We start from the raw sequence: 16,644 nt of genomic DNA on the forward strand, positions 1-16,644 counted from the left end.
CAAACACATACCCTGTCTCACCAATCCCTCTCTGTTAATGCAAAGTTTTTGAAAACTTTGCTCAGCTTCCCAGAGAGGAGAACTACATTGATGTACCATTTTATAATTTCAAAAGCTTATTCTACCGTTTCCCTTGGCCATGTCCAACTTCACTTGCAGTATTAGGACCCAGTTATTTATTTCACTCACCTAAGCAGAAATCTAAAACTGCACCTACACTGGGAACATGGCACACTGCATCAATGTATGAACAATGCATTCTGCATTTTTAGGACTACTTCAAGAAAATTATTTAAAAAAAAAAAAAAAGCAAATCAAATGAAGGTGAACTTGACATCTGTGAAGTGCTCAGGTTTTCAGGTCTCAGGAGAGAGGGTTCTTACACCTTGCAAGTTTGACCTCTAATTGGAAACAACTGTATGGATTAGAAGGCATTTCTAAGCTATTTAAAACCAGTGCATGGAAATAAAGGCCATTCCTGATTTAAAATGGCTGAACTGGATTTTCTCTTGCCCACATGCATGAAACCAGTTTCAAAACTAAACCATCTAGAAGAGTTCAGCTCAGTACAATGTTGGGGAAGATGAAATAGGAAAACCTTATAAATATGATTGCCTGGCAAAAGATTTGGAAAATACAGACATTGAGATGAGAACTAGATTTGAAATAGCAAACCTTGATTACTGAATAACTAGAAAACAATAGTATAGCCAGGCTGAAAGCAATTCCCTCTTCTGATTAAACAATGCCCTTTACCTGCAGATAGGTCCAAAGGTCAAATGGAATGCTCTGTCTCACCCCCAATGTATGGTTCATCCCACACCTGTAACCCTCCCCTGAAATATCAGGTATCTGTGACGTCATTGGCCCAAGTCCTGTTCCAGCCCACCTTGAAGCCCCCTGATAAGGTGTGCACGAGGGACCAGACGCTCTCTTGCATCTTCCCCTGGGACCCTCACCTGGAACCCTTGCTCCCTCTCTCTCCTTCTCCCTATCTCCCTGGGCCTGCCACGAGTTGCGCCTGGCAACTCCAAGCAGGGCCTTTTCCCCTTTTAATAAACCACATTTTCTAAGACCTGACTTCAGAGATCTCTCATCCATCCAAACCGTCCTGGAGACCTGCGCTCGCTACAGTACATAAAGTTTCAGAAAGCTGTAAGCAATAGGAAGCACCAGAGAAAGAGCAAAAGTAGAGTTAAAAACACTTTAGCAACCTTAACCAGCACAGAAAGCACCACTCCCAACAGAGCCCTTGGCTCCAACAGACACATAACACACACGCAGGGCTCTTAGAACACAAGTATTCCCATTGAAGTCAAAACTTTAAATTATCCATAGACTGAAGTACAATCCCAAAATCAGGCCAGAAAATAAAATGTGTAGAGTTTTCACCTTCTTCTACTGCCATCAATAAGTACATTACTGTAGCGGTGTGTTTCGGGGGGGACCCCCCGGGGGTGTCCCGGGGGGCCCCCCCTTTGCTGCGAGTTCACTGGTGGCAGCAGGCAGGCAAGGAGACTCCACACGGCTTATGAAGGTGCTAATTAGATGAGGGTTTATTGGGGGTGCTACCTCTGGGAGGCAGCATGGTTTCTGAGGGAGAGGGGGGACAAGGGGAGTGAGGGGGGAAAGGGGCGGGGGAGAGAGGGGCTGAGCGGGCACCGGCCAGGAGAGCTGGCGAAGAGAAGAGCCAGAAATGTTCCCCTGGCACACTTAACAGGGAGATTCAAAGTGGGCGCGGAACAGATTGGGCCAATGGGATTACAGACACAGGATACTGCAGGGGAGGATCACAGGCTTGGAATAAACCATACATTTTCGAGGGGTGAGACAGAGCATACCATTTAACTAAAATATAATACCACAATTCACTCTTTTTTGTTAGAAAAAAAAATGAAGAGAATTATGATAATTAACAGTTTTTAAAATGAAGCAGTAATACACAGTTTTACAGCATAAAATAAGTACAATTGCAGTGAGGATAAATTGAATACACTATAAACAGTCCATTTGACTTGTTGTTTGCCTTTGGTGGGAGGTATTGTTCAGTTCTGAAAGGGTGTTAACACAGTACAAACGTAAAATGAGTATGTAATTGTAATAAACTACTTATGTGGGTCTATATTGCAGATTTTTAAGTTAATTTAAAGCACGGGCGAGTGCTTAAAGGGCTTCAGCCTTTGGCACTAAGCTCATATGAGAATTTTGGGATTGGCCTTTTCAGCGTGACTGGCCTAATGGTGTCTTACTTTTTTCCAACTGGCTTTTCAGCCCCCAATTTTAGGCTATGGCATCAACTTCTGATCCCTCTTTCAGGGACAGGAAAACACCTGGAGCCCCCTGGACTCCACACAGGTTTGTGGTCTCAGATCCTCACCCTGGATCTGAGCTTTACCACAAAAAAATCGTAAAATACTTTACCACTGCTTCCACCTTCCAACTGGTTTAACTCAGAAGACCCCCGGTTTTAGGTCATCCCTCCCTCCCTCCTTTTCCCTCCTGCCCGGATCTCCAGGGCCCATGGGAATGTGGAGGTAGGGGTTAAAAATCACAAAATACTTTCCTAGACACTATTTTAGGTTATCAGTCACCCTCAGAACCTACTGAGGACAGCATAAGCCCAAAAGCGATTCTAGTCCAGCAGTCTAATACTATCTGAACCCTCACTATTCAAGAAACAATTGAAAACTGCTTCTTGTTGGATCTACCCGTGTGACCTGACAGGCCGCTGCTTTCTAAAACTGAAAACAGGACAGACAATCTGCAATATGAACACACACTTAAACTAGAAAAGCATAATTGTAAAAACTACTTCATGGGGACGGGAGGGAAATGGAGACAAGACAGGTATGGGATAAGAATGATACAAAAGTTAGAGGTTTAGGATAAAAGTTCTAGCTGACGAGCTCTTTTCAGCTAGAACAAGTGGATAGGGATTGGAAACTGGGGAGGTTACGGGGAGCCAGGGACTCTGCAAAAGAAAAATCCTTTCGGGGTACCCTGCGCCTTCGAGCGGTTTGCTCCTGGTGAACTACCCAAAATGAGGAAAAAAGGGGTATGGATTGCAGAGAAGGATATCATCCTGCTCTTGGAATAACAGGAAAAGGAGACCATGAAGTACAATTTACAATTCAAATAAATATACAAGGCTGTTAAAACTGGTATCACAAAATTATTTTAGCTATGGGTTTTGGTTTCTCAGTTTCTTCCCCAAGCAGAAGGTGGGAATTAGGAGCTGGAGGGGGATGTTGGTTCATGACAGACAGGGAAGGGGCGGAGCACGGGGGAGGAGGAGCAGAAAGAAAGGGATTTAGGAAAGGAGAAAGCAGAAGATGGTGCCATGCCATGTGGCTGGAGCCATCTTGGCTGACACGTGGTCGTGGCTATGTTAGATACTCTTGGGGTTTTGTTTAGGGGAATGCGAGGTAGGGATGAATTTCGGGAGAAGGGGCAGCAAGGGAGGGAGAGAGTAAGACTGAGGAAGGAGGTCACAGAACTGAGGAAAGCAGTTTTTGGGGAGTGCGGTGCCTGGGTCGTCTGGTGGCTTCCTCGTGGAAACTGGTGGGCTTTCGCTGCTGCTGTGGTCCAGGGCATCGGCTTCTTGGGTTCGGCACTCTGCATGATTGGCCCGCTCTGAAGGGGCTCCCCCGCCGCGGCCAGGCAGGGGCTGGGTGCGCTCCGTGCGGCTTCTCTGGGTGCCAGGGCGTGCGCATGCAGCGGCAGGGTTGCGCCGTGCCGGGGTCATGCCGGGGCCGCAGCTGCCCGCGCCAGGGCCGGGGCTGCCCATTACCTTAAGTTTAGAGCCTTCTTTTCTGATTAACATTTACCTAATTGTAGTTTCTTGCAATTTCAGGTTTATTTCTACTTGTTCTGCCAGAGGGCTGTTCAGGTTTTTTTAGAAAAATTATTAAATTGCCTTTCCTCCCACACCCCTGAATATTTTTTCTTCCTCTGAATTGCATGGCTTACAACTCCCTCTTCATTTGCAGTTCCTCTGAGCTCCTGCTGAGGTTCCCCCAGGTGAGAAATTGTGTCTGGAGCTAGGCAGCATTGCCCTCCTGCTTGTATTCCTGATGCTATTTTGCAAGCTGATGAAGATTACATGCTCCCAACCAGCCTGCAATAGTTCATGCTGCTTGTGAAAACACCTTGTGGGTGCATAGCTTCCAGGCCCTATTGTTGTCCACACAAATCAAAACCAAGAAATACCAGATAAAGGAGGGAATGAGTGGTCAACTTCCAGGGCTATTAGAAAAGGACTTCATTTCAGAATACTGTGTTGCAAAAGGGTCTGAAAGATCAAAATAAGAGCCCAGCCTCTCTTGTGCCATGTCTGGATCCATGACTAATGCTTTGAGTAGCCATTGTCATTGTGACGTCCAAAGCAGACATCAGAGGCTAGAGGTCATTATCTCTGTTGATGTTTAGGGAAGTCAAAATAACAAAAAGATGAAATTACTTGCCCATGGTCTTCACAGCTCTTCAGTCCCCACTGAGTGCACTGCTGAGTCACATTGCCGCCACCAAACAGAAAGCTCAGTAAAACATGTCCAGGAAGATCTCTGGATTTTGCTCATTGACAAGCACACACAATCCTGTTTTTAATTCACCAACTTGCATTCTTCGAGGGAAGCATGGGCACCAATCTCTGCAAAAGGCTCAGTATGAGACACAGGCTGAGAATGAACTCATTTTAGAAAGCAAGCAGCCCTTTGTTACCTCCTTAGTGGAACTAGTGACCAGGCCTCATGTGCTGTGTGCCAACGGGACTCAAGCCACTCCCTGAACATGAGCCAGTATGGGATTCCTGGGCTCTTGGCTAAGTCAGTGCACCCGAACTCTTACTTCAGTTACTTACCTTTTTAACCTTACTTTCTTTTACTCATTCCTCACTCCTGGCACTCAGTGGGTTGGGTATTTAATTATTTGGCATTACAGGGATTTCCAAGCTGGATCTGAGGTTTGCCACAGCATCCATACCATCCAAAGTATCAGGGCTGACATGTTCATGAGTCTCTGATAATGTCCAGGATTGATAGCAGGCAGCAGCAATTTAAACAAATTCCAGACTAAATTTTGTCTTTCAACAAAGAAATAATTTTTCTCCTCCCAGGATCTGCAATTGTCGTGGTTTGACATGGAAGTGATTTTTTCAGGAAGTTGAGTCAAACCAATCAGTGGTCAAGTTTGGATATTGGCACCTGAAGTGACCACTGAAGATAGGGATATCCCTCTGAGAACACAGGGGGTTAAAAGCAAGAACTCCCAAGAGCTCGCTCTCTTTGGTTCCGGTCAAGGTGCTGTGCAGACCTCCCCTGCTCAGCCATGGGGCTGGGTGGGGGAGGGGGAGCCATGAGGCCTGGTCGAGGTGAGCCAAGGGGTAGAAGGACTGGAACTGAGCCAGCTCCTGTGGACGGAAGGGTGGAGAGAAGCGGAGATGTCTTTGTCATCCCCCCCCAGAGGGAAGAGACAGAGAGTCCGGACGGCACCTGTAACTTTGCCGGCGCGGAGGAGAAGTGGGGGGGGGAAGGCGCCCAGCCTTGGCCTTGGGAATCGGCTGCTGGGCAGAGATATCAGCCGTCCAGGGAGTCTGAACTTTTAACCCTTTCCTGAGAAATGAAGGCTTTGTAAAATATTACTCTTCCTTGATTTGAAGTAGAAGAGAGACAGTCTGGGATGCGAAATGATGGAAGAAGAAATTCTCGAGTTGGAAGGAGATGATGGAGTGGCTTGTGGCTGGACTTTTCTTGTTAGCCATAGACTGAACCAAATTCTCCTAACAGAAGATGCACTTAGGGTGGTGCGTTGGTAGGTCAAGAGACTTGTTTCAGTGATTACCAGCAGAGGAGTAGAGAGAACAGAAGAGAGTTGGAGAAGGTGTGGAGAAGCCCTCTATCTTCAAGGAAGAAGAAGAGGAGAAGAAGACTTCTGTTCTTGAACCCTCAGCCCCAGGGGAAATGGGGGGGACTGTAGTCCCAAGATGAGAAACTGAACTGTTGTCTCTTTTGGTCCACGGCAAAGCATCCTTAAAGGAGCCCTATGAGCAGTCTGTCCATGCACGGTGGTGAGAGCACTGTGACATGGAAAGGAGAGTGTCACCATGGCAGATTTTCTCCGGGCGGTTGCCATGTGTGACATGGAAACACAAGGGTGGCAATTGTGTTTCCTGGGGAGTCTGTGGCACAAGAGAGACTCCTGTCTCCCTTGAAAGATTGAGTATTTGAATATCTGAAGGGTAGCAACTTGATCAGGATCCTGGGTGGTGTCTCACCGTTGAGTTTGTTTAGAAATTAGGTGGGAGGAGGAGGGGTGTTTTGGAAAGTCTTCATCCAGGATTTAGTGTTTGTAGTTTTTATAGTAGTAGTAGTTTAATAAAGTTCTTTCCTTTGTTACTAAGTTTGGGCCTGCTCTGCTCTGTTCCTGATCACATCTCACAGCAATTATTTAAAAAGGTACATTTTCATGGAGGCGCTGGCATCGCGCCAGTGTCAAACCATGACAGCAATCAGTGAACCACTGAAGAGCTGTGCTGGTCAGAGGGAGCATGCAGTGAAATTCAATGTGAAATAATCATAAACTATCTAATTGGTATTAATCAAGCTGAAAAGTAATGCAAGTAAGCAAGCATAAACAAATTACACTGGATTTCTTTTTAAAGTTTTTGGCTCTAAACGCACAAAGTTTTACATATAACCATTCTATAATGATATAGGCATCTAAGGATTTTTCATGTTTGAATGTTATAGGATTGTAAAGCTGGATGTAATTGGAATAGGACATTGAAATAAGATAATTATCTCCTGCTGCTTAAGAAATAAGGAATAAAAAAGAGCTGTGTATATATTTCCTTCTCCAAGGAAGAAATAAATACACTGTGATGATTCTTGTTTCTGGAGAAAGAATCACTGGGTTGTAATTTACAGTTTTCTAAATATATTCCTCAAAGGAAGGGCTATTCAGAGGAGTGGATGGAGTATAACACATGCTAATTGGTCCCAGGGCTACCTTGAACATCCAGACACTGGTGATAATTCAAGTCACAGCTGAAAAGGAAGTCTTGGTTCTGCTTATCCTTGGCTAAGCTGAAAATGGTCTCATTCTTGTTCATGTTTCCTTCTCACAACTGGCTAAGTAGACTAAGCCCATAGTCACTGAGATCTGGATATACATCCAGATCCATGTCTGGATGTATATCCCTATGGTCGTCATGTTAATAAACTTGTTTGTTCAGATACTTCACAAAGAAGTTACATCAGACATGTGATGAGGAGTTGAAAGTAGAGGAAATAGAGATCTTTTTTCTCCAAATCCAGGCACACAAGAGTGACAAATTACAGGACTCATAAGTGCCAACCAGGTCACATGCTATTCCCCCATTCTATTGAGAGATTTTTCATCCACTAAAAGCAGTAACTACTTTCCTGGCAGACAGAAATTTCAAGGTATCGCTTCAAGATGTTGTGATACTTATAAACGTAAGCCAGCAAGAATCTTCACACAAGGAACAGAGGTTAATGCCCTCTTGGCCTTTGCAGGTTATGATGAGTGTCATTTGCCTTTTTGCCTCTCATGTGTTTGAATTTTTATCACTTCCCCAGCACTCTAGTTCTGTGTCTTTCCCAATGCAGTGATAGACCTGGAAGATGAGTGATTGTTTCTTCTGACTAATGTGGCGTCAGCATAAAAACCAAACCAGTTCTCAGACACATTTTAGAAAGCTATTATCCCCACTTTGGAGGAGACAAAGCTGAATGTAGCTGTTAAGCAATATGTTCACCTTTATACATTTTGCCAAGAGGAAGAACACATCGATTACTCAAACTGATGAGCACATGTCCTGCCTTCTGTATTCTGGTGTCAACGGACCTTGGCAAAATGTAGTGACATTTTGTCACGTGTGATTTTGCTTTTTTACTCTTTTTTTTTTATCTCTCACCACCATAATTGTTTACTTGAAGTGTTAGGTCTTAATTATAGTAAACATTTTTCCATTTCTGTACAGATGGGAAATGCACTGGAATAGAACTGGATGGTTTAAGTTCATCATGTGTTCATCTCTTGATAGAGATCAATATAGATTAGAGGGAAGTCTCTTAATCCATATTCATTTTCAAAACCCGAAATGATATGCACAGATTTATAATTAAGCAGAAGTGATGATATTTTTGTACAGCTTACTTAAATGGATTTGCCATGATGCATTAGAGTAGAAGCTATAAAACCCCACCAGATGTTGCATTTCTCCCCCACCCCCACTCTGTGTTGCAATTTGCGTGAGAGTACTACACTGTAAATAAAACTTGAGGTCAAAGTTTTCTAACCTGAGGATCTGTTCTAAAACCATGTTGACTATCCAAATAAGATGTCTTCATTTACAGAGGGTATGAACAACCCCAGCTAGGATTAAAATCTGAATTTAACTCAGGGACTTATGCGCCTGAACAGCACGGCAGCTTTGTGTTTCTAAGTTTGCTGGACAAAGTTTTTTGTGTAGCCCTGCCTCATAGTCCAGATGTTTACATTTCTGCCACAAATAAAACCAGCTGAGTCACAACACTGTGAGGCCAATTTTACAAGTGAGCTGCAGCAGGGATCCTGCCTCGTGTGTTGCTCTGCCCCATCAATGCCAGCCCTCCCAGGAGGAACACACGGCCCCCCTCAGTGTCCAGGGGACAGTCAGCTAGGCAATACTTGGCACCTCTGCACATCAGCAAAGTGACTGCAAGATTTGCTTCCTGCATTGATAGATTTGAAGCAGGGAGTGGTACTCACACTGACTTGTGGAAATACTTGGTTGAAAGTAGGATTCAGCCTGAGACACAAAAATGACAGCATAAAAGTGAACACAAAGCACTTGAGACTCAAAGAAGTAAAACCTCTGAGTTCAAGACAGGTACCAGCATAGCTGGCAAGCATTTCACCCTATTCACCTAGTGAGGACATGAGAGGGCACTGGGCCCATGATTCTCATCTCTCAGTTGGCAGAGCTGAACAGAGAGAGACTTTGCAGGTGAGATCTTGTCCTCACCGCACGCAGGGCAGGTTTTACCACTGGCTTTGGTGGAGCCAGGCTTTCACAATACTCCATGCTCCGCTCACAGTGAAGTCACTGGGGTTATTAATGTGGCAGAGATACAAGGTGCCCTCATGTTATGCAAAAGGGTAGGCTTGAGCAAGGACCTATTAAAATCAACGTTACACAACAGCTTCCATGGGGAGCTCCTTTTCTCCAATTATTAGCCACAGTGATTAAGTGTGGTGGGTGACTCACAGACCTTACACTACCCATCAACAACAGAAGACTTTTGGCATTAGATAAATGCCTTTAAAGTGTATTCTTTACCATATGTAGCTCACAATATTTTGAGCACTAGTAGCTGTGATGAGAATCATCTTGATGCACTCAAAGGTTGTTGCTGCTTTGATTTTTTAAACAAACAGCATGCACAATAGCACTTGGAAAGCACAAGATCACCCCAATCAAGCAGTGAAGAATGAGCAGTGATGCTGATGAGGAACTTCCACTTCACACAGTGGTTTCTAGCAGCCTGGCTTTACAGTGTGCTACACATTCTGCAACTTGTCGGTGCAGCTCAGACAATGAGCACATTACCGAGGAAAAAAAAAACCTGCAGTGTATATGCCAAATTATCAGTTCCTAGAGTAAAAGGAGACAGTTATTTCTCAGTTCAGGGGTCTTTCCTATTTCCAAAAAGCTCTTTAAAACACAGTCCTAATTTTTGAACCCTCCATACTATTTATATATTTATATATAGATATTTCTATTTTCATTGATGCAAGCACTTTTAAGGAAAACAATGTACAAGGAAGAAACTTCTTATGAGTACTGGTTTCAAAGTAAGTGAGTACTTTGAAGATACACCAGAAAAAAAAAAATGCCTAAAAACATCATTAGCACTAGTAGGCAGCTAATTTTTTTTAAAACCCTGACCTTTAGTCTTTTGGATTGATTAATGGAACATTTCTTGTTGTGAATAACTCAATGCCATGGAACAGTATTCCAATCACAGTTGATTATAAATTAACACTCTTTTTAACTGATGCAGATAATCATGTCAATGTCACAGCAAATACATTATCAAACATTTCATATGGATGCTGTAATATAAACAAGAAGTTGAGAACTTCATTATCTTCCAGTGCATCACTACCAACTAATTCCTAAATTTTTCATAATTGTTTAGACTGCAGTCAGATTTCACAGAATAATTTGCAACTTATAAACAGTAGATACAACTATTTTCTTAGGTGCAATTGGCAACAAAAAGGAGGAAGATTTACTTTTGCTCAGGGCATTGGAAAAGAAAATATCTTCCCTGAACTGCCATGATAGGCCATACTTCCCACCTAACAGGCAAAGAAGGGAGAGAAAAGAACCAATAGAAGGGTGCTAAATAAGCTTCTTTTTCAATATAGAATTAAAGGAAAACACAGTTGCTGACAGCGCTCCTGGCAACAACCCTTTGCCTCAGTTTCCCCTGCTTGGTATTGTGAATGCCTGGTAGGGATATAACCCCTTTTTATATTACTTTCTTGCTTTTCCCTCTCCAGGGAGTCACATTCATATTTTGTGGGTTAACAAAGTCCCAGACTAAGGCAGCACATCCTGGTACCTTCTTTTCCAGTCCTCAGAGCAAACACTGCTTGTAATCTTTTTTTACCATGGTCCTCCTGCCTTTGTTCACTGGACAGCTTGAGCTGCTACAGGGCTCAGCCAGGGTTTTCTGCTCCTTTCACTAGAGCTTTTTAACCGGTGGGCTTTAGATGTGCAAATGAGAGCTGCACTTTCCAGAGAAGAGCTGCAAACAGATATTCAATTCCTGAGATACTCTGATCCCTGCTCTTCATTCACAGAAATAACTGCAAGTTTTAAAATAAATGTAGACTCATCCTATTGAGCTAAAGTGCTTTGGTATATATAACAAGATTCTGGCCTCGCTTTTTTCTTTTTTTTTTTTTTTGTCAGTGACACATTAAAGGCTTATTTATGATTAGATTAGACTTGATAGACACTGGTATAAAACTCTCATGTTATTTTAGTATCTCCTGTCATTTCAGGGTTAGAGAATAACTAACAAGGAACATTACCGAGGGAAGTTCCTCTTAATATAAAACTGAAGTCCTATCCATATCACTTGTTTGTAGACATTGACAGCAAACTACACCATAACTCAAGCTTTCCTCTACATATTCTTACCTCGTTTTAAGCCCCAGCTTGAAATTGTTGCAATCGAAGCAATCAAAAGCAAGCCAGAAAAGGCATTCCTATCTATATTTGGAAGTTGATCTCTACCATTAAGAAAATACATAGCAACTCTGTGAAGAGGAAAAGCACGCTAAAATAGCCTTAGCATATTATGCAATACATTTTCTTTGTATTTATATGTTACTTTCTAATGGCTATGCTATTTTTTTATTGGAAAATGAGCTGAAGCTTACATTTTTGAACAGATAATTCAATCCTCAACCCCATTCCAAACCAAACCCAAATAATAATTTTTTAGCCACAGAAGATATAGGTAATGCTGGTCAGTTATTACAGTCATGTCTGCTTTTACAGAAGGTTCAGTTATTAGTCCCATCTTGAATGAAAACATACATTTTGTTGAATATGAGCAGATTTTTGAAAACTCATCTGAAAAAAACCCCAACAACTTCCACCAGCCAATTCTGAATTACAATCTTCCATAAAAGGATTTTATATTTGTCTCCAGAAAAAAACTCACAACTTGGTCTTTAACAGCTGAGGTCCATCCTGAGCCTGTTCATAACCATTAGGTAGGACGATGTATATTTATTCATTGTCCCTGCTCCTCTCCCTTATTTTTTGATTGTCAGGTTTAGTCAGGCATACAAATGAAGCTTTTGTGCAGTCACAATGTCTCGTGATTTTTCATGTAGCACTTAATTTTGTTTGTCTGCAGAAAATGATTGTTAAGTTAGGGTTTGCTGTTATCTAACAGGACATTTCACTCAGCCATCACATTTTGACATTTGAGGAGTAATTAACTAAAGGAAAGAACAGCTGTTAAGAAAATGCTTAGTGACAGCATGTAGATGATTTAAGGCCAAGTCATGAACCACATAAGTCCCATTTAAATATAAAATGTCATGAGATGCACAGTAAAAAATCTGCATTATGTCTTTCCTTTGTAGTCTAACAAAGAATGTCTTCTTCATCCTGAATAAATGAATGTGCCATCAAATACTCCTGTCATCTAGGATGGGAAGCTTAGAATCCTGTATTCTAAAGATCAACCTTATGACAAATAGTAAACACAAAATACAGTAAGTAATTATAAAAGAAAGAAACTTACTGGATTTCTTTCTTAAACTTCAGCAGCATTTTACCCAGGTTTTGTGCAATAATTTTTGTCGTGTTGGTCAGCTAGAATAAAAGATCAGATAGATCAAAGTTGGCATGTTTGAAATAGAAGTGGGTAGGATGCCAAGTATAATCCTATGGACAAGACAGAGAAGAGGAAAAAAGAATGAACAACAAGGGAAAAGCGTAACAGAGGTTGCAGATGACTAAAGAAAGCAGGTTTATGAATGAAAAGAATTTTGAAAAGTCAGCTGTCCAAAACAGACCACAGTTTTGGCAGATCTCACATCCACCATTACTCTTACTTGCATGGCATATAAACCACACTGATACTGATTCATCATTCATTCAATGACTACCCATAAAAGCAGATTATTAGTTGTCATAATGTAGATGGGAAACAGAGAATTTTGCTTGTCTAAAGATACCTTCTTGAGGCTCTCCTTACCTGGACTTCAGCCACGACACTTACAGCGATATTAATAGATTTCTCTTGGGTCTTGAAGCATTTTGACCTTAGATGGCTATGGAAGTAGGTAGAGTATGTGCCAGCCATCAAGCTAGTGAGCATCTGTTGCACCCTGCCATTACAAATACTGCTGTTCTCATTCTACAGCTGCTTCATTGATGGAATTCTAGGACAAGGGTTTGACTGCTGCTGGTTAGTAATAGGTAATATGTGTGCTTCAAAAGAGAAGTAAGAAAGAAGGTACAAGCACCTTAATACCACACCCAATAGCCACCAACTGCAACCAGCTTGCAGCAGCCTCGCAGAGAAGTGGCAAAGCTTGCCATGGCTCTCTTATGCTCACAGAGACATTTCTATATACATATGGCATATTCAAATATACTGGTCCCGAGGGAGATAGGAACAAATCCTTTTAGCAGGATGCTTTTATGCCACGTGGGAATGGTTTGTAAATTACACGTCTTCTCCTTCATCAAAGAAAAGGCCAAATGGTCAGGCAAGGTCAAGGGGGAGATTACTTTCGGCTGTTGGAACAAGGAAGAGTAAGGTTTCCTGCTAAACTCAAGTTTCTGGTGTACTGGGGAAAGAAAGTAGCAGAGCTACTGAGGGAAGACAGCCATGGACATAATCCACAGGCCACGATGCCACTCAAGTGGTGAAACAAACACTGCAGTGACCAAGCCCTGCAAAAACAAGTTTCAGAAGCTTGGAGAAAGGGACTGGAGTGCTTGAGGCAGAAGCCTGACAAGCATGACAGTCGTAGCTGAATGCCCAAACTCCAGGCTGCTCCTGCTGGATGGTGGCAGCCTGAGCCGCTGAGGCAGCACCGATCTCACCCTCAGCAGCAGCTGCAGGGCTGGCCTGAGACTACATGTCAGCTTCAGAGACCTGGTTAAGCTTTCAGTGGTGAGCAGGAGGGAAGGAGAAAAGCATAATCAGACTGGTCTTTGGAGGCCATGATCCTTCTCACTGAGCTAAACCAAAGAGTGCTGAGACTTTCTTGAGTAAGAGCTAACAAAAGATTGGGTCCTTAATTTTATAAGTCCAGCAAATTTGACTTGGGGATGATCAAGTAAAGGTGATTGGTGAAAAAGATCCTTTCTGACACAGGACCCCAGAAAAAATCCCAGGAGCCCTTAATCCTGAGTCACAGAACCTTGGGATCATGACTGTTAAAAGACTGTTTTGGAGAGAGAGGCTAATTAAAAGAATATTGGAAATGCTGAAGTGACAAAGAAAAATTCTTACATGACATTTAGCAATAGACCTGAGATTGCTAATAGCACAGAGCTTTCTCTTCACAGTTAATACCAGGATAAAGAAACATCTGGAAAGTAGGACTTGTGTATATTCTGCTATGTTTATAATTCAGAATTAATATAGAACACAGAGTCATTGCTTTTACAAAATCCTTTTACTGACCAAAACTGTATTTTAAGCCATTCCCAGGATGTTGATATGCATTTATGAAATTGAAAAGCTAGCCCACACACACAGTGGCACTGCACTAGTGCATCAGTTTGTGTTATTATGGTGATGATGATGAAATTTAGAAGGAGAGCAATTGCTTATGAGTTTACTTAGGATATACGATGAAAAACCTCAGCACAGATGCCATTTATAACTAGTCGTTAGCTTGAGGTCAGATAAGAACATTTCTGGCACAAAATAGCTACACAGCAAAATAAACACAAAGTGTAAATGTGTTCTCCAAATCAGCAGCCAAGCAGCTCTAGTTTGTCCATAAAGCACTCCAGATTCTGGCTGAAATTCCAAGGCTACAAGTACAACATCAGAAGTGTTAGAGATAGTTTGCTGCAAATTATTGTATAATAGCAGTATCTGTAATACATTTAGGAAGCTGTTGTTTACTCAGAACGGCTCTCCTACCAAAATAGGTTACCTGGCATAGAGCAGTTAATGAGATCCTAAAGGATTTTCAAATAAAATGTTTTTACTTAAATGAGAGTGTCTATCCCATGATAATTGGTATTAATACAATCCTTTGCTATACTTTCAAACAAACACTGAGGAACTGGAGTGATGCTTATTTCATTTCTTAAAAATACTATTTTATCTAGAATTAGAATTATGGTAAGGCATAAATAATTCAGGATTAAAAAAAAACCCTTTTCTCATTTTCATCAGATATCTAGAAATTAGTGGCACCTTAAGATTGTTGTTCAGCAAATAGATTTAGCCCAAAAAGGTAAAAGAGCTCTCTGTCTGCTGTAAGAAATATAGCCAAGACCATGGCTGAGTTAGGTATGGCAGGCACAAGGAAGAACGTACACAAGCATTATTACTGCTAATTCTGGTTTTAAAAATTAAATTAGCAGCTGTAATAAATTATGCCTGTTTCTGTGGTAATACTTGTGTATATGTTTTCCCAGAGTCATTCCCAAGTTCATGGAACCTCTCAAGATGCATAAATATTCTGCTTATAAATTGTGAGAGGGGCATCTTTAGCTATAGCTCCAGTTCACACTGTCTTGTAACTGTAAACTTCTCCTAATCAAAGATGACAGATCCTCAGATCTCATAAAAAACCTTGGAAAGTGCACATTGTCCTTGAGACATACCTAGTTATGCCAAGCTTGAGGAGGTCACAAAAATGCAAAAAGGCTTGTTGAGGGAAGCAACACCCACATTTTCATATTTCAGCTGACATCCAGCTGAGTGCTCTCAGCAGTGTTGTTTTCACTTTTTTGTTGTGCTGGTGGAAGAGAAATCTGCCTGGGCTCAGCCTACTCACTGCCTTCTCTCCGCCAAGTCTGTTTCACAGAGAATATGTGGGCAGGGGAGCAGGGCTGCAGTCCAGCCAATCCCTTATGTGCCCCTGTCCTCAACAAGCGGCTGCACAGAGGGCACTATGCCACCGACACACCATAATAAGTATCAGGGATTGGTTCTCATCAGACCGTATCAATTTTTGAAGCGCAGTCTTTTCAGTTACAGAGCAAAGACTGCTACTGTGGGCTGCCTGATTATGAAGTTAATTAGGAGAAAATGCCCAGTAAATTTTGATATTTCACTTGCTCCATGAATTATTACCTTACTTTATTTCAAGCAGCCAGCCGGAATCACTTGCTGTTAAATTGATGGTTTTTCTTTTATGGTTTACAGATTTTGTAGCTAATTGTGAAGAAAACCATTTTTGGAATGCCTGGGCAGTACAAGTGTGAATCACAGCAGCAAGCCATTGCTTCTGTCTCCCAACATGTATCATGGAACTATTTTCTTCCATCCATTTGTAGTACAGTACATTCTACATTATTAATAATTTTCATGCAAAAATAGTAACAAGTGATGACTATGTTCACAACAGAGAAGAAAGGACTGGCATCCCATAATTAAATTACCAGGTTTAGTGGCATTGTAACCAATTGCTGCACACATGGCCTTGCGTGTCAGCTGTAGAGAGGTTAATAGACCCCTAACACATGTTTCCTAACAAAATATGATCTTTTAAAAAGTCAAATTCTGGTCCCTGGGGAAGATCCAAAGTAACATACTGATATTTAGTGCCATTTTGGATGTTTTAACACTGATAATGCCATACCTAACAGCAAAATGAAATGCTGCTGTTCATGACACTGAGCTATGTGCCTATCATCTCTATGAAGGGAATGAGGGGAACAAAGCACCTGGGAATTGGATGTACAGTCTACAGCGTTCTGGGGCGTGGGAGGTGAGATGCTTCATTCAGGCACTTAGTTCATCTCTTCCATCAATCCTACCCATGTCACACACTGGTGCTGCTGAGCTGTGTCTCCCAGACATGAACTACTCAGAGCCGGGAGCATAGTTCTCAGGAGTAAAGTACCAA

General features: G+C 42.0%; 1 protein-coding gene across 1 annotated transcript in view; it reads left to right on the top strand.

The window, feature by feature from the left end:
- Window positions 1-15,965, top strand: part of TTC7A (tetratricopeptide repeat domain 7A) — a 205,865-nt gene extending 189,900 nt beyond the window's left edge. The window contains exon 20 of the mRNA XM_068185513.1: window positions 15,942-15,965. Coding sequence (XP_068041614.1) covers window positions 15,942-15,950 — 9 coding nt within the window. The 3' untranslated portion in view covers window positions 15,951-15,965. The remainder of the gene's footprint in view (window positions 1-15,941) is intronic.
- The last annotated feature ends 679 nt before the right edge of the window (window positions 15,966-16,644 follow it).

The sequence above is a fragment of the Anomalospiza imberbis genome, chromosome 3 (genome assembly GCF_031753505.1).
Source record: "Anomalospiza imberbis isolate Cuckoo-Finch-1a 21T00152 chromosome 3, ASM3175350v1, whole genome shotgun sequence".
NCBI lineage: Eukaryota > Metazoa > Chordata > Aves > Passeriformes > Viduidae > Anomalospiza > Anomalospiza imberbis.